We start from the raw sequence: 19284 nt of genomic DNA on the forward strand, positions 1-19284 counted from the left end.
AGCTCCAAGGTGGAAGGCACCTGGTATGTCTTAATGCTTTATCCCCAGCCCCTAGCACAGTATTACTTTAATGAGTGAATAAGATCTGAAGTCACTCTCAACAGATGTGAACTTTTAAACTAAGGGGAAATTTTTTTTTTTCAAAACAACAGCTTTATTTCTGAATAAATTCTTATTTGAGAGAAAGTTAATTTGTACGATTAAATTACAATTTATCGTACAATTAACTATCCTTTTTCTGGAATAATGAACAATTTAGTATATCCCATACTGTAATCTTTTTTTGAGATATAATTGACATTAGTTTTAGATGTACAACATGATTCAATATTTGAATGTATTGCAAAATGATCACAATAAGTCTGCATAGCATAACATCCATCATCATACATAAGATTTTTTTCTTGCAATTAGAAATACCATATCATTGTTATAATATAGTTTGAAATCAGGACGTGTGATGCCTTCAGCTTTCTTCTTTTTTTTTTTTTGGTGAAGAAGATTAGCTCTGAGCTAACATCCATTGCCAATCCTCCTCTTTTTGCTGAGGATGGCCCTGGGCTAAAATCTATGCCCATCTTCCTCTACTTTATATGTCAGATGCCCGCTACTGCATGGCTTGATAAGCAGTGTGTAAGTCCATGCCCGGGATCCAAACCTGCGAACCCTAGGCCGCCAAAGCGGAGACACTGAACTTCACCACTACGCCACCAGGCGGCCCCCTAGCTTTCTTCTTTCTCAAGATTGCTTTGTCTTTTGTGGGTCCATGCAAATTTTAGGATTGTTCTATTTCTGTGAAAAATGTCATTGGAATTTTGATAGAGATTGCATTGAATCTGTGGATTGCTTTTAGTAGTACGGACATTTAACAATATTAACTCTTCTAATTCATGAGCATGGAATAGCTTTCATTTATTTGTGTCTTCAATTTCTTTCATCAATGTCTTATAGTTTTCAGTGTACAGGTCTTTCCCCTCCTTGGTTAAATTTATTCCTAGGTATTTTATTCTTTTTGATGCAATTGTAAGTGGGATTGTTTTCTTAATTTCTCTTTCTGATATATTAATTTCCTTAAAATATATCCAAGATAGCTTTTATGGTATGTTTAGCTGATACTCTTATTAAGGTATCAGAATGTATAGGAACAACTATCATAATTTCTGATTTTCTGTTGGGTTTTTCTTTCTGGGAACAAGAAAAATCCCCTTTTTTTTTCCAATGAAGACATTGAAGCCTAGAGATGTTAAGTGTTGTCTTAGCTTTGTAGCCAGAACTTTAGCTCATGACTCTTGATATTTGAGTGTTATCTTCACTATAAAAGAATAGATATGGTGTGTAACTCTCACATCCCTTCTCAATGTATTTCTGCAGTTCCTTTTTTCAAGTTAACACTCAGTCTTGGTGTACAACTAAACATATTTATTCATAATAAAAACCAAACTAAACTAACAGAGGATATTTATTCACTAATTTACTCCTTTGACATCTGCTGGATGTTCTCTGAGAAAAATGATCTTTCAAAAGAGGTCATAGAATTCAGAAAGCATCACACAACTTCACAGGGTCATAGTTGTTAAGAACAGGTACCTAAACCAGGTGATGCTTAGGTCTAGCCAACTGAATTTTCATTAAGTATTAATTGCACAGAAAAAAATGTTGTATTTGTGAATAGCTAGTGAAATACCAACATGGAGAACAAGTTTTATGAATGTCCCTAAATTGAACACAAATATCTGTTGCATGGATAAACTACTAAGAGCTATAGATAGAAACTACATCAAAATTATTTCACTAATTTAATATTTTATTTGGCGTCAAAGCATCTTAACTTTGAGTTGTATTAGTAAGAGTAATTTCATTAGTAATTTTAGAAGAAACAATTCTAGAAAATATCAGTTTTATCAGTTGTGCTACTAGAATTAAATTGAAGAGGAAGTTAATTCTGAATTAATTTATTGAAGCATTTACAGTTATTTTATATCCACTTAGGTACAAAACTTATGTAAGAAAGATAACACTTTTATTGCATTATATAATTTCATATTTTACAGGAGTCATAATGCAAACTCATAAGCATAAATATACATGATGCAATCAGCAATGTAACCGTTAAAAGATTTAAAATGTAAAACTAGAATTTAACAGGCAAAATACTTAATATGGCTTTTCATGGAAAGTAACTGTTTAGAGATTTGTTATTGCCCCATTCTAGTCATTCCTCATCAGATGACATAAAATTATGATCTCCATTTAAAATGGTACATGTTATCCAAGCCAATGTTGTACACGTTTTTGTAACATGTAGTATGTAATATGATTCATGAACTTTCTTAAATATACATATATACATATATATATAGATATACAGTACGCAGACAGTTCCGTTTTAATACCCCTGAACATCTTGATTAAAACTATTACAATTTTTCTATTATAAAACTACTTGAAAAGTTGGCATAACTTCTTGGTATTGAAGCTTAATCTGACAGAATTGGAAAAAAAAAAAAAAGCAACAAAATGTTGGTTATAAATACATTCTTTACAAAAAATTGAATAGTGGTCCCGCACTCATACTTTATATTACAATGAAAACATTTTATTCATTTAAAGGTATTTACATCTTGTTGTCCTTGGTTTCTGGTGAAATATACAGAGGTTAAGAGCGAGAATATTGTAGGCAGGCCTATTTGTTAGGTTTTTCTACTTGTTCGTTTTTGCGTAAGTTCCAAATCTCTTCTTTTGAGTTGTTGTTTATTTCTATTTGCCTTGTATTACTGCTGCTGCTGCTTCTTCTGGTGTTCTGGGAACACGGGGTGACTTTACTTCTAGGAACAGGAAGAAAAGATTTAATTCTTGAAACACCCAACTCAGTCTTTGATTTACTGTTGCTGCATTCGGTAGTTTGATGGCTGCTGAGAGGACTGACCTCCTGTAGGAAGAGAGAAACAAACCACGTTTGTCACACTTGACACTGTTACCAACTTCTCTCAGTCCTAACTCTTCCTCCTCTATCTCTGAACAAGCATCTAGGAGTTTCTCCCTAAACACAAGTTCTCTCTAAACACAATAGTGCCTAAGAGGAGCTTCATGAAGTCCTAGGCCTGAGGAAATCATCAGATTGGACTGGACAATTAACTATCTGTAAGCAGCTCTACAGATCAACTATATCACCTTGGGTGAGTCACCTAACCCTTCTGCTTTCAGATCTGTAAACTAAACATTGGCCTATTAATAATCAACAAATATTTTTTGAGCATTTAACTACAAGATGAGCACTGTTCTAGGTGTTTGGCATACAGCAGAGAACATAAAAGAGTAACACCCTTGCTCTAATGGAGCTTACATTCTAGTGAATTAAGGCTCATGCATAGCAATTCTATGACGAGGTGGCTAAAGATCCTCCATACATGGAAACTGCAGGCTCTCATTTTTGTAGTGTTTCAGAACTCCTATGGTCACCTGGTCCATGTCTCTCATTTTGCCCACGAGGAAAGTGAGAGCTGGAGAGGTAAGATGATTTGTCCACAGTCACAGAGTGATGAAGCTGGGACAAGACCTCAGGTTTCCAACTTTCATTCAAGGTGTTTTCCCCTATATTGCGTTAAATTCCGCCAAACAGCAAACATGAAGTCAGGCCTACTCAGTGAGCTGCTCCAAATGCCTCTGAAGCAGTTGACATTGATGAATTACCCTCTTTTTAAATTTAAAAGTAATAATGCAACCAAATAGCAATGTAACCATTAAAAGATTTAAAACGTAAAGCTAGAATTTAACAAGCAAAATACTTAATATGACTTTTAATGGAAAGTAACTGTTTGGCCTCAGCTGAAAGTTGCATTCTCCTGGGTGTCTTCCTAAATCTGTAAAATGGGACTTAGCCGTGGGCCTATTAAGGCCAATCCCAACTTGTAATTTGGTCTAAAACACCAGTAAATTCAACACATACACAGTATTCCGAAGACATGGCATGTTATACTAAGGATAACAGTTGGTACACAGAATCTGTGAGGAGGGGAGGTGGATCTAACAATAAATAATTCTGCCATAATCTTTGACCTTCCTCTGGAAATCCACAGGGGTAGTGCCAAGGCCCAGACAGAGGAAAGGCAGCATACAGTGTGTTCTTTGCTAGTCTGTCCCTTCATCTGCATCATGAAAGCAAGGGGGGGCTGCATCTTTATGGTCTGAGGCAGGAAATGCCCACATAGAATGAAGTACCAAGGAGCCCTCACAACAGCTAAAAATGTGGTTGGTGTGTTGAGGCTGGGCGTGGATAAGTGGGGCTGAGCCAGTCCCTGGAGGTGTGAGGATGGAATAAGAGGAGGTGTGAGGAGAGCATGGAGCAACACTTCAGCTTAGTGAGGCCCCAGCACTTCAAGGCGGGGCGTGTAAGAATAAGGCAAGTGACTGACGCTCAGAGTTACATTCCTGACATTGTGGCAGCCAAGTGCAGGTTTTGAGGTGTTTTCCCCAAAGCTAAGAAGTACCAGAGCCTGGGACTGGAGAGTTAAGGGTGTTTAATGCTTCCTGGGCTAAAACCCAAAAGTTCTCTCTATTCAACACATAAGGTTACTATTAATGTTGTTATCCATGTTAAGCTCAAAGAAAACCTCCAGTTTGTATGGAAAGGCGTTGCCCCTAAAGTAAGTTTTAATTGTTTAGCCTTAAAGAAATATTGTTAAAGCAGAGCCATTCATTCAATACTGAGCATCTACTGGAAGTTAAGAGGACACTATAATTCCTGCTCTCTAGATGGGAGAGTAGGAGCCAGGCAGTACAGGAAAACACTGTAGGGAAGATGACACTATAGATGGATCTTTAAGGAGATATAGGACTAGAAAGGTGAAGAGGAGAGAAAGAGTTTCATGGGTAGGAGGAAGGTGGAAGACAGACATGGGGAGGGGTAGGGTATGGTAGGGAAATAGTAAATTACATGTAAAAATAAGTTACATGAAGGTATAGCAACCCCTCTAAAGATACATTTGGAAAGAAATGAGCTGGAAAATAAGGAGGATGGCAGCTCAGAGCTATGTTTTAGAGCAGTGGGTCTGCCCTGGCTGCAAATGAGAATCACCGGGGAGCTTTTAAAAACCCCAATGTCCGAGTTGCACCTCAGACCAATTACATCAGAACCTCTAGGGGACGTGGTCCAGGCACTGGGGATTAAAAAAAAAATCCTTAAGTGGAGTTCATTATGCAAATAAAGATGAGAACTTTTGCTTGAGGGGGATTAAAGTGCAGTTTCATGAGAAGAAAACATTATTTATTAGTATCTGCTCTTTCTATTGATGATTTAAATATGTGTATGTGTATTTGTTGCTGTTGTTTTTAATTTAGAAGGCTGGCTAACATGCCATCTGATTAATAAACCCCACTACATTCCCTTACTGATGTAGCAGCAAAGTGATGAGGAGAATTTATTCATTCTTGTCTTCCAATGGCCAATGGTGGCTGCAAGGCGCCTCTCTGGCCACACAGGAGAAAGTGATTTCAGCTAACCCAGAGAGCTCTTACTTCTAAGGGAATTACTTCCTGATAACAGAAGAAACTGGGCATCTAACCAAGAAATGCTAGCTGAGTTTATCATAAAGATAGAAAAAGAGGGAGGCTGCCAAGCTTTCAGAAGGCTGCCAAATGAGTGTTACTCTGCCCTCTGCTGGCAGGTTCTAAGAAAAACATCTTCCAGCCATTGGGGAATAGTCCCTCCAAATGTGTTCGGTGGGTAAAAAAAGAAGAGTAGGAGGTAGTTGTCCTAATACGCACATCAAATCACACACTTAAACAACCCCATAGTTCTTTTGTAAGAGCCCAGAGATAAAAAGACATTTTTTTAAAGGTCTCTTTAAAAACAAATCTGTCCTGAGCTGCCCAGAGCTCATCTCACTTTCAGTACTATTTTTTTATGGACAGTACCTTACTGTAGCAACCCAGTACGGTCATGTGACAGCAGCAGGGGTACAAAATCGTGCCTCCATTAGACATTTAAACAACAGCAGCCAGGCACTACCAGTCAACATTTTTATATAGAAAGTGACTTGGTCCTGTGGAGAAATATTCATTGTTCCTCTTCCCACACCCTCATGGACCCCTCCACTAAGGAATCCTAAAGAGTGGTCCTAAAGGCGCAAGAAATGTGCTCTGAACCAAAGCTCAGGGATAGCTCCTGAAGAAAATATTTTCCAGCCAGAATTCTCAGTAGGGACCCCAGGTCACGTCCTTAGGTCACCCTCCCTTACATGCTCTCCAAAGTACGCTTTCGCTGTGCTTCCAAACTATTCCCAACTGACCAAAAAAATCAGACATTATGACAGAGTGAGCCAGAAATGTCATGCGCTCCTTCACAGATCATCAGGTTACGTATTTTTTTATTCAAGACCTCACCTTGCCAATACCCGTCCCCCGCCCTGCCACACACACACTTCCTTCCCTAACACCCACAGCTCACATAGTTTCACATACAACTAATCAGGACTGAAACCTAATAAAGCAGTGAGACAGCAGGCGCTGTGGAGCCCAGGGCTGTCAGGTGATCAGATAAGGATTAATAATTTAATAGTCTCACCATGCTCACTTTATAATCCTGCTCTCTGCACTCCCCCACACAAGTCTTTGTAAGCCACAGGGGAGTGGATGAGAACAGGATGTGAATCATAATCGACATGGCTTGGTGGACAAACCACATATTACTAAATGCGTCCACAAAATCTGCATCCTCACAAAATAACTACTGAGTAAAAAGTAGTTTTATTGTTTCTGTTCACCCAGGAGCACCATGCTGGGGCATCTCTTGGCATTTATTAACCAAATCATAGAAGTAATTTCGAGAGGTTAATGAAGTCTGTTGGAATCCTGGCTCTTCTGTTTTGACATTCTGATTTGTTTTTAAAGGAAAGTCTCTCACTGAAACATACTGCACGTTATGGGAAGCTAAGAAACTAAATTAAAACTGAGATTTTTTGTGTAAAAGATCTTTATGTTATCACTTTATGTTTTATGTCTAAAAGATTTTTATTTTGTTGTAGTTAATTCAAAGTTTCCAAAATGCAGGAAATCTTAAAAGTTCTCAAATGAAAATCAATGTTCCATTTTAAAATGGGACAACAAAGACAGCCGTTACGTTATTTCTAGTTTTGGCATAAATGAATGAAAACCAATGGAGACCTTCTCAAAAGGTACCCAAAATTTTGGAATCAAAGTTTTAGGCATCAAATAGAAGGAAAAAAAGTAAGACTTTTCTATGTTATTCTTTCAAGCTGTTATCCAGACAGCAATCTTTCTAACCTTGACTAACCAATGAACAGGTTTACCTTCACCCTATTTCTCATCTCATAGCTGTGATTTAAAAGTAACCTTGTGATGCACGTTGAAAGCTTTGTGAAGTCAATTCCACAGTAATCCTTCTTTGTCCCATTTTGGGAGGAAAGGGACAGTTACCTTTTGTGACACTGGCATTCTTGGATTATTAACAGTTGCTGAAAATGCACGGTTGTTTCCTGAACTATCAAACCTCCTTAAATCGTCCCTGGAATCAGCAATCTGGAAAATATACAATTTATCAAGTCATGTCTTCACAGTCACATGGTGACACATTCAAGGCACAACTTAAAGTCACTATGGAAAACCCACAGCAGAAGTATTATCCTTCTCTTCTTCCCCTACCCTCAGGAGCTCTACAGAACACACCCTCCAGTCCTGAACTGTGCCTATGAGACACCTGAAGCCTTCATGTGAGACTAACAGCAAATACATGAAAAATAGTCTCTAAGGGAAGGGAGTCTTAAAAAAACAGTCAGAAGATGACAACCAGATGAGCTCGATAGAAAAAAAAATCACTTGGCAAGAAAAGAAAGGATATAAAATTTGCAAGATTTTAATTGTTACCTTATTTTTCTAGTGGCTAAGTATTTCAATTCATTTCCAGCAAGGCTAAAGAAGAGAGTCAATTCTACTTTGTCCTCGAGATTATGATGGTTCGAATATAATAGTTGAGTCTTTCAGTGGAACCTGCACAAGTTATAACTACCTTCTTGTGCTCCCTTTCAAGTAAAAGGCATTTATCAAGGAAGTCTGGTCAAATTTGCTGCAGATATCAGAGTGCCAAAACAGGTTGAACTTGATGCTGTTAATGCTTTCTTTGAGATTTTGGGTCACTGATTTCCATATTTAGATCTCAAATTTCACAGCTTAAAGACTATGACTATGTGCATTATAGAGGCCAATTACTTTTCTTATTTGTAAGGAAAGTTGTTGCTTTGTCTACAATATGAGTCTGCTGTGATGCTCTCCTACTGATAGATGACTTACATGCCAAAGTTAGGAATATGAAAAGGAAAAAAGCCTGAGGAAACTAAAATTGTGTCTTATACAAACGCTGCCCAAATGTGTTGGCGTGATTTGGGCTAATACAATTAACACAGGCAATTTTAACTTCAGGTTTTTCAGAGGAGTTTGGAAAAGCAAGCTGTGCTAAACAGAGCTCCCTTATTGTAGAAATGATATTTTGAAAAAAAGAGCTTTTCTAAGCAAGATAAGGGATGTTTTGATTTGGAGCATTCACCATCCTATGCAATAAGGAATTTCTTTCAGGGAATGAGTGTTATGATGTGGCTCCAAGAAGTCTCTCTGCTGTTGGGTGGAGCCCTTCAATGTCCTCCCCCATTCCTATTGCTTACCTTGCTTATATCAGATTCAGATTTGCTGGAGCACATACTCTGAAGTTCTTTGACAAGGTCTGCTTCATCATCTGAACCCAGAGAGAATCTTTGATCCAAATTCAACATCAATGACAGATCATTCTCTAAAGACCTAACACAAAGTTCAGGAAAGAGTTTTTCAAAGTGAGAGCAACAATCCAATCCCCAATATGGAATCTAGACACCAGACCTTTTTTTTGGGGATATGGTGAGGAGTAGGAAAAGAGTTTTTAATAGCCTTTAAAGGAGTTTACAAATGTCATTTAATGCAACAACCCACTCCCATAGGAGTTTGGTAACTCCTACTGAATATTGTCAATAGGATAAAATTTTATTTCACAAAGAAATCCACTTTGACTTATAACATTCCAGTCTCCTTACACTTCCCTTTTCTTCTCTGTCTCGAAGGACAGATAAAGCTAAGACACGAAACACTCTGGTGTAGGGGGCAGTGTGATATAACGGAGCAAATATGAATTTCAAACTTGGCTCTACTCCTTACTACCAATACGACCATGGGCCACGTTTTCTTTTTTTCCTCCTTAACATCTCAGTTCCTGGGTTCCCTTCTCTGTAATGAATTCCTTATACCTATATCATTGAGTTATTGAAAATTCTATAGGCTGTTGAATATAACAGATCTAACAGTGGGCCTGGCAGAAACAAGCAGGTGATGTAGTTTCCTTTATTCCCCTTCTTTCTCTTCATCCTCCCCACCCTTCTGCAATTCTGCAAACCAGGCCACAGGGTCCTAAATATGACCTACCAAGTGGCAGGGCACACGATTTATTGGGCCACAATGGGGATCTAGTTACAAACTGCCCAAACACTTCCATTCTATGGTGAACCAAATCATCCTTTATAGCTCAAAATTTGTAAGCTGAAATTATCCACAATTCCCGAGAAGCAACATAAGAAAATAAATAAAATCATCACTTTAAACATTTAGCACTTAAAAGCAAATAAGTCATGCTACGTTTCTGTAAATCTAGCATTTAAAAAAATTAGTCATCTAAAGCCTGTTTAAAAGTTCACAAATGCAGGATTTTACCACATCTTTATGTGAATTGCATTAATAACAATTACCAAGTTTGATAAAAAAGGAAGCCAATAACTTTTCAACAAACTAAAAGCAAAAGAGGCTTTATATATATTTTTTTATAATTTTATTTATTTATTTTCCCCCAAACCCCCGGAGATAGTTGTATGTCATAGCTGCACATCCTTCTAGTTGCTGTACGTGGGACGCGGCCTCAGCATGGCCGGAGAAGCGGTGCGTCGGTGCGCGCCCGGGATCCGAACCTGGGCCGCTAGCAGCGGAGTGTGTGCACTTAATCGCTAAGCCACGGGGCCGGCCCAGAGGCTTTAGATTTAGTTACATTAAGCTTAAGGAACTTTTTTAGATTTCACTCATTCATTAGATTTCAGTTTAATACTAGCATTTGACCTTTACTGTTTTTTTTTTTTTTTTTTTTTTTTGTGAGGAGATCAGCCCTGTGCTAACATCCGCCAATCCTCCTCTTTTTTTGCTGAGGAAGACGGCCCTGGGCTAACATCTGTGCTCATCTTCCTCCACTTTATATGGGACGCCGCCACAGCATGGCCTGCCAAGCAGTGCGTCAGTGCGCGCCCGGGATCCGAACCAGCGAACCCCGGGCCACCACAGCGGAGCGTGCGCACCCAACCGCTTGCGCCACCGGGCCGGCCCCATGACCTTTACTGGTTTTTAAAAAATTATATTAACAGCATAAGAGTTGTACAAACTCATAATGAGAATGTGTATTGTTTGCTACAAGTTAAATTTGAATAAGGAACTTACTTTTGTTTTGACAGAGAAGCATTTCTATTAAAATTCAGCTGTGATATAGTCTTATTTTTGATACCTGTTTAAAGAAAAATATAATCATTTCAATAAATAATTATCTCTGTGCATCTTGAACTTTTATTTAAAAGAAACAGGCTATGGACTCTGCTGTACTTTCCTGTTGTTTTTGAATTAAATCCATCTCTTGAGGAGTTTTTCCTCAGGGCAGTGGCTCTGGATGTAGCTTCCTGCACAGGCCTTGGGGGAAGGGCAGGGAATGACCAACAGCCTCACGTACATTTACGACTAAAGTCAGTACAACTACCACCTCCTGAGGTTCAATTCAGGAATCCTGAACTCTGCTTTTATCAGTGGCCCCTCTGCTCACTAGTCAAGTCCCTCTGTCCTTAGGCCTTTCTTCTCTAAGTACCTAAAAAGGGATTTAATACCTGCCTTTTGATGATAGTAATTTCCCTTTCTCTACCTTTCTTTGCCTTCTAACATCATTGACCAAGCAGATCAAGTGCAGTTTTTGATGTGTGGGCACACATAATGTGTTACAGTGCACGTGGCATCAGTAGTGTAATTGTAGAAATATAATTTTTAATTGCTTTGTATTATACAGAAAGCAAAATACAAACAGTATACAGTCACAGAACTTAAAAAGAATACTGCATATCATACCAATATTTTTCAAACTGCAGATTTCAACCCATTTACAAAACAAGAAACAGAATCTGAAATATCAGATTGCACTGCTTGCAGTAAATATATTGTATCCATTACATATACATGCAAATGCATAGATTTGTGTTTATGGGTCATGATATAAAATATATGTCTCACTGTGGGTTATGGTCAAAAAAGTTTGAGCAACACTGTTATAAACCATTTCAGACTACAAGTTCATTAAAACATTTAGTTGCTTATGAGTGAATTCTAAAATTATATGAATATTGCTAGCACAAATTATCTCTAATAAATGATTTTGAAAAGTAAATTGAATTTAATATATGCTGATTAAAAGCAGATCATCAGAGAGAATCTTTGTACTAGTTTCTTTACACATATTTTTGTCATTATTGTCAGAAAGCATTGACTAGTAGCTTTCCCCTAATTACGACATAAGTGCACAGGCTTGGGCCCTGACTTCCAGAGCCTGTGACTTGACATCACTGTCCTTCTGTGTCCCCAGAGTATGAAGCTGTGTCTTTACCAAACTTTATGAGCTTTCACAGTGATCTGCATGGAATGTAAAGGGGTTCCTATTCTTTTTTTCTTAACAACGATGTCAAAAAAAACCAAAATCAACCCAAACATTGTTGTAATAAATTTACTATTATAAGAAATAAGCAAACTAATCAGAAACATGTCAATCTTTGGTTCTTAACCAATCAGTGGTTCATTCACCTAACCACTGGCTGATTAATTTACCTTGTAAAATTTTTAGATTTTATAAATCTCTATGTTGAAGTCAGTGTAAACTATGGTTGTATACAATTTTATTAATCTTTCAAATAAGTTTCATGTTTCAAAGAATATATTTGACATATCAAATAGTTCTAAAACTACAAATTATGGAAAATATAAATGAATTTAAAACCATTTATAATTAATTTTTTTTTACTTTTTAATATTTTGCATATTACAGTTTTATGACTTAGACCTATGTCCATAATATTGCTTTAAATTCATATGCATTTTATTGATTTTGTTTGTTAACTCTAAAGCATATATTGACAATGCTTATTGTTTAGGGAATTATTTAGTTCAAGAAAGAAGCTGGTCCTAAACCCTAAAGAAATTGTGATAAACTTGCAAATGATACAGTCAGGAGCCTGGATGGGTGTCAGTTATCTGAGAGCTTATGGATTATTACATGTGCCACGGACTGAGGAAAACAGCATTGGACCTGTAAGAAACAAAAACTTGGAATGCAGAACACCGTGTTTCCAGGAGAGCTAATTTGGAGCAGGTAGCCAAGGGTTCCTGAACCTCAGTTTTGTTATCTGTAAATGGGATGATAATCCTCACTGTAGAGCTCTTTGGTATACTATAAAGGGATAAACAAGTGAAAGGTATAATCCTTGCTACAGAAAGTCATCTGGGGAATCTCTATGCTATGGGGGCCTAGAGTCTAAGGATTATATTCCTCGAATCAAACACTCTAACTTTGGGGCATAATGGCGAGCTTTTGGGATCAGAATTGTATCCGGTTATAAATACACAATACTTATCTTAAAAAATTTTAAGTAAACTCTCATTTTATTCAGTGACTTGGCCTTCAATCAATTAAAAAAGTGGTCACGATTTACTCACACACTTGGGGTAATTACAAAACTCTGGCATGTATTAATATGGTTAAAAACCATTTAAACCATATTAAATTCTCATTAAAAATCAACACAGAAGCTTATGTATAAAAACATATTAATGACAAAAGTAACTTTTTATGTTTTAAGATTTTAGGCATCATATTCTTTTATTTAGCAACTCCACTGCTGTCAAGTTGCCATAAAATTACACAAAACAGAATACTGTGGGGTACAAGGGGGCTCCTGAAGACCTAAAATTAATTACATATATCAGAAATGCACAATGCATATGAGGTGGGAACATCTTTTCATTTTTACTCAAATTTGGATCTCCTTTAGGGAAGACATTTATAATTTGTGTAATTGTTGATTATCCTACTATCAAAGCCAAAAGGAATAGGTCTAACACCAGAGATAGACGTGTTATGCCTTCTGTGTTGACAGAATGAAAACTTACATATTTCTTTTTTATATTGACATCCCATTATACAGAATTTATTTAATGACTTATTAGAATGTAAACTCCATGAGGGCAGGGATTTCTGTCTGCTGTTTTCACTGTTCTATGGCCAGTGCCTAGAATAAAACCTGGCACATGGTGCATCCCATGTATGAAAAAGAAATAGTAAAACTGATTCACTCATAAAGGCCTTAAACTGGTATCAAATACGTCTGTACGCACCCTTTTAAAATTTTAATGTTGGCTTAGGAATGCACTTTGGCATATTTCTCTCCTTTTGTGTGTCAATTATTTTATTCCATAAATATAATTGTAGACAACAAGAAAAATTAATAAAAAACAGGTGATCATTAACATGGTAAAGATAAATTTAATTTCAGAATTCTGGTATGAAAGGTTATTTCTTCAGGGAGGGGGCTTCCAAATATTTTTGGAAATTACCTACTACATACTTGGTTTATTCCATGAAAACATGCATTGAAATACTCAGCATTTTGTTGAATGCATAGTGACAAAAATAAAGGCATATCTGCATTCAGAAACTGAATCATGCGTGCCCGCCCACCTTACCTTCCTCGCTCAGGTCCGGCTTATTCCAGGTGGGTGAAGAGAAACGGCCAGACTTCTTGCGAGGACTGGTGCTCACCTTTCTCCAGGCACCACTCTCTCCTTTCTTCTTGCTGCAACTGTTGTAACTTGAAACTATCGATAAAGGGAAACTTCCTCCTTTGAAATCAGCTGTATGCTGGTCCAGCTCTGAAACAACAGAAAACCACGTTTTGCCAAAAGGACGGCAGTGATAATGCAGTTTCATAGAGTCAAGCAAAATACATCCTTTCCAGTTCTCGAAGAAATACTCTTCAAAATCACGGGCCTGCTTAATACCTAGGCAGGGGTTTTGTGAACCAGCAAACTTTCCTTGGAAGGCTGGTATTTAAACAGGAGCCAATAATTAAAAAACAGTTCTGGAGCAATGCTGTGAAATATCCATTAAGGTCGAGATCATTTCTCTAGTTACAAAGAGAGAGAAGAGAACTCCCTAAAAGCAAATTTCAACATGTGTTATATAAGGCTGTGAACTTCCTCTCCTCCCAGCACCAACCCACATACCTGCTCTCTGGAGGGGACAGCCATGCAGAACAGCTTTATTAAGCAAGATGCTGAGAGCAGCTTTAACCACAGCCTGCTGCCCTTGGCTACGGTGTTTTTCAGCACTCGTTTGCCCAAGGCCAGGTTGTCTTTTCACAGAGGCTCTTGACAATATTGCTTCTTGAACTCTGGGTGCAATGACGGCATTCCACAACTTAGACATCCACCTTGCAAGAGAGGGGTGGATTCACAGTCAGGACCAGGCCTCACACGAATGACACACAGCTCTACGAAGGACAGGTTTGAAGACCGTGGAAAAACACATAAGCATTTCTATAGATATCCTATCTTTCCCAGGTAGTTTTGAAATGAGTGCAATTATCCAACACCAAAGTAATTTGAATTTCCCTCAAAAATACAATGTATTTCAAATGAAACTGTTTCCATGTCTCCTTTTACTGCTCCTTGAGAGCAGGAATCAATGCTTGAGTGTTTGTTGAACGAATGAAGAAAGAAATACATGGAAAGGAAGGTAAATTTACAGATGGAAGAACTCTGGGAAAAAGATTTCCTGAAAGTCTGTGTCTAAAAAGCTTAAACTTATTTGCCCTATTTCCTTAATAAGACACACATATATTGTATTTTAATATTTCTGAAATTAGGAAACATCTTATAATCACTGGCAAATTAAATTTGCCTGCCCCAAGGCAAGGGCTCAGTGTCTGTATGCAGGTGGCCTTAGCCCTGCAGAGAGGGCACGGGGTCAACCAGCCATCGCCCCAGGTAGACTCGGTGCATTAATAGCTGTAGCAGCGGGACTTCAGCCCAAGTATGGAGAACTCAATGCCAACCAAAATTCCTTCAGAAAAGATTACACTTTGTTGCAGCATTAAAAAACAGTTAACATGACTAAAGGCTGTAGAAACAAAACCACATCTCCCAGAATGGGAAAGTTTTCAAAGCTATCAGATATTGGCATAAACCTTTCAAGTCCTGTTAAAACTATTACCCAGGTATCAAGCATCCATCTATTGTAAGCTTCTCTGTTAATGTCTAATAATATGAAATTACAATAGAGAATATAGACAAAAATATGGTATTCTACAACATGAGTCAAACTTACACAGTTCCTCCTAAAGGTGCGAAAAGGGTAAAGATGATAAGCTCTGGTTAAAAAAAAAAAGTAGCAGTTCCTTAATATGGCTGTTGAGAGACAATTCTCCATGACATTTCTGCACATCTTATGTCAGCTTTTGTTCTGGACCATCTCTTCAGGGATGTTTGTACAGCAAACAGCCTTGGGAGACAGAGATGGTGTCTCCTGGAGCAGAGGCAGATCTGTTTCCTGATCAGGAGAATGAAAGTAATGTCTGCTTCCCGATTTGCCAGCACTCCCCTTTAGGAGACTGGGGGACTCCCAAGCTCACAGTTCTGTAGCCGTGATGCAAAGCCAGCATCCACCTGTGCCGCTGTGCGTCACCCCGTGGGACCTGAGGAGCTGGGGGAACCAAGGCAAATTTGAAGCCCAGGCAGGGGCTGTGTGTGAGTGATGAAGTCCCTGACCTCTGGCTCAGCATCCTGAACCTGTGGCAGCCTAACCTGTTAGCCTGCAAATAGGGTAAAAATCTCAGAGCCTCTAGTTCACCACCACGACTGTCCTCCAGACAGGAAAGGCCAAAATTGGCTCCTAAGAACCGTGGGACACTGGATGTAAAAAGGGATTAAATTTAATTGTGATACTGATGAAGAAAAGGGTAATTATATGAATAAATATATCTCTGCTTTTTAACAAGAAATTGTTGTGTATATTTTAATATACTACTTCTTCCTTTCCCCCTAATTAGCTGTTATTAAATTGACAGTTTGTCTGACAATAGAGAAGATATATTATTTGCATCTCCTGCTTTCCAAAATAGATTTCTGCCCAGGATGCCAGAAAATGCAGAATCAAATCTAATAGCTAATCGCAGAACCCTTACTAAGCTGGATGGTGACAAATTTTTTCCTCCTTTCAATTTCCTCCTGATTTTCTATTTCATTAACCTTATTGTTTGTATGTCTGTTCTCATAAGCTGCTACAAAGGAAAACAGAGCAAGTACATAAGTCTCATTAATAAAGGAGGAAACTTCAATTCATCAATAGAATGCAAGGCTTTTTGGTTTTTTTTTTTTTTTGTTACAGGATACTTGACCAAGCTTTTCATGTGGGCCTTCCCCAGGAGACACTGTACAGCAAGTCACACATGACTTTGATGCGAGGTTTTTTTCTTTTTTTGTGAGGAAGATTAGCCCTGAGCTAACATCCATTGCCAATCCTCTTTTTGCTGAGGAAGACTGGCCCTGGGCTAACATCTGTGCCCACGTTCCTCTACTCTATACGGGACGCCGCCACAGCATGGCTTGACAAGCGGTGCATTGGTCTGGTCCGTGCCCAGGATCCGTACCCGCAAACCCCGGGCCGCCAAAGCGGAGCGCGTGAACTTAACTGTAGCTACGCCACCGGGCCAGCCCATGATAAGAGTTCTTTAACAGAGGGAAACTGCTATCTAGTCTTAGCAAAAACAGTTTCCTTAAGAACTATCCAACAGACAAGTGATGGACAGAGCTCCGGTGCCCCATGTTGACAGGAGGCAGCACAAGGTAGCCCCTTGAGCATTCTCACTCCCAAACATCCCAAAGTGGCCATGGCTCTATTTTAAATAGGCAAATAAGGAGAAATGACACTTACTTCACTGTCACTTGGGCATGCCCCGGGATTACAGGACAAGACAGGAAATACTTTGGTCCGAGAAGTGCTTCAGGTGTGCCCAAGCGGGCCAGGCAGGAGTTCAGCTGGCGCCAGACGGCCAGGGCCCAGTCGACCGTCTTGCACACGGGATCACAGGGAGAGGGCACCTGACCTCTGAACTAGACAGACAGGGAGTTGAAACATGGGCTTGGTTTAACAGTACTTCTTTTCCTTTTTTAACAGTTCAAAATTAAAAATATAAAAATTTAAAACTATAAAATAAAAATGTAGCTGAATCTGATTTTACCTTCACTTAGGGGGGCTGAAGGACGGACAGCTAATAACACACACTGTTACGTGTGTTAGCATGAGATACAGATACAGATCTGTAGCTTATTACATGACACGAAAGAGTTCAGATACAGTAGAGCAGTAAGTAGACTAAGAAGAAACCTGGGATCAATTTTGGAAGAAATCATTTTTCACATGTCTAAAGAGTACCTCACCGGGTCTTGCAAATAAGTGTTTAAAAAAGCATGTTGAATAAATGCAATTAAAAATGACATTAACATTTCAATATTTTGGATAAGTGATAAGATGATATATCTGGATCTGTGGCGTGTTCAACTTGTATTAATTTTAATTTCCCTAGAAGGGAGGTCTCAGCTAATGTTAACTTCATCAAAACGTACAGAGCTATGCCAGCATAAAGAAATTTGTTTTCAAATTTTAAAGCGTGCAAATTTTAAAGAATATTGTGTAATGGCAGCATGGTTTAATGGGAGCAATTCTTTTTAGAATTATGTTTTATAAAATCAAGTCCCTTTTTGTTAGTACAGGGTTCACAAAAGGACAAAGATTTATTTACTATTAGGAGAAAAAATATCTCTCAATTATTTAGAAGTCAGATATAGCAATTAACTCTGTATTTTATAAGAAAGCAAACTCACATGAATCTCAGCTTTACCAAGTAATTATGGTATAGACTGAGGATGGTCTGTGAATGTTTGTACATCCTACATGAAGGGATATAATTCAGCCTAAGAAAAATGAGACAGTGGTTCAGTGATACTAGTGTCTCCATTCAAGTGTTATCACTGTGTCACACGAGGCTTTGGGATCTGTTATCATAATTTCCTTTTTCTTCAAAAGAGAAACAATCATTATATTTCTCTCACTTTCTCTGATATTCTTCCAGCAAGAATAATGAGATCATGTACTACGATTAATGATAGCTGAATATTAATTTCCTACTCAAAAAAAGTATAATTACTTATTAAATATTAATAGGAAGATTGGTATTGTCCTAAAAGGTCTGTTTACTTATATCCCTGTAAGAAACTGGAAGAAGAAATCATGACCAAGTGCCAAAGTGCTTCAAAGCGCCCCCAAAGATTTGGTTCTGTTCTGCAGTGACAAGATTTCTGATGTTTTGGAGGAGTCATTCATGCCCATTGTACACTTACCCCAGGACTCTGCTTTATTGACCTACTTGAAGTGATTTTTGGTATATAAAAGGTATTACCCTTTCTCTCCTTTCTAGTCACAGTACACCCCACATTCCCATTCTCAAACACAATGGAAAAGTAAATAGAGCTTGAAGCTTGGAACTTTCCTTTCAAAAATAAGTAAAATCAATTCTTTTCAAACTATGTTTATCAGAGGGCTGGAGTGGGGGAAGAGGAGGTACGTTTTACCTGAAACAGTGCCGTATCTAAAAAATAAAACTGGTACCTTTCAGTGAAGATTAGCACAGCGCCTGCACAAAGAAGACCTGCAAATTTGTGAAGTGTTCCATATTTCTCCCTTAGGTAAACTAGGGACTTTTATGTGTCAATGTAGCTTCATCCTTGGTAAAAAAATGTATCATTCTGGTGAGTGATGTTGATAATGGGGGAGGCTGTGCATGTTTGCGAGCAGGCGGTATATGGGAAATCTCTGTACCTTCCTCTCAATTTTATTATAAAGCTAAAACTGCTCTAAAAAAAATAAAGTCTTTTAGAAAAAAATGGTAGCTTTTGTGATTATTTATGTGATATTTTTTGGCAATGAGATTTAAATATTAATAGTGATGAAGTTAATGGAAGTATCAGTAATTTGAAAAGCTACAGACCTATGACCATCTTTACCTCACCTTTCTTCCCACTAGTTGAGGTCATACAATGGATATGCTTTGGTCAAAAGCACATATTTAT

General features: G+C 38.1%; 1 protein-coding gene and 1 non-coding gene across 6 annotated transcripts in view; one reads left to right on the forward strand and one right to left on the reverse strand.

The window, feature by feature from the left end:
- Nucleotides 1–1849: 1849 nt before the first annotated feature.
- CTTNBP2 (cortactin binding protein 2) overlaps nucleotides 1850–19284 on the reverse strand; it is a 151767-nt gene continuing 134332 nt past the window's right edge. For 3 of the 5 annotated variants that reach the window (XM_058528953.1, XM_058528940.1, XM_058528949.1), the window contains exons 14-20: nucleotides 17090–17268; nucleotides 14383–14588; nucleotides 13843–14028; nucleotides 10513–10576; nucleotides 8673–8805; nucleotides 7435–7536; nucleotides 1852–2929 (exon numbers count right to left, since the gene is read on the reverse strand). In XM_058528953.1, coding sequence (XP_058384936.1) covers nucleotides 2684–2929; nucleotides 7435–7536; nucleotides 8673–8805; nucleotides 10513–10576; nucleotides 13843–14028; nucleotides 14383–14588; nucleotides 17090–17268 — 1116 coding nt within the window. In that variant the 3' untranslated portion in view covers nucleotides 1852–2683. The other 2 variants (XM_058528923.1, XM_058528933.1) reach the window with 2 other exon arrangements.
- On the forward strand, nucleotides 18788–18893 carry LOC131400740 (U6 spliceosomal RNA). The gene has a single exon (XR_009217431.1). It is a non-coding gene; the product is annotated as a U6 spliceosomal RNA (small nuclear RNA).

This window comes from Diceros bicornis, chromosome 3, assembly GCF_020826845.1.
Source record: "Diceros bicornis minor isolate mBicDic1 chromosome 3, mDicBic1.mat.cur, whole genome shotgun sequence".
Classification (NCBI taxonomy): Eukaryota; Metazoa; Chordata; class Mammalia; order Perissodactyla; family Rhinocerotidae; genus Diceros; species Diceros bicornis.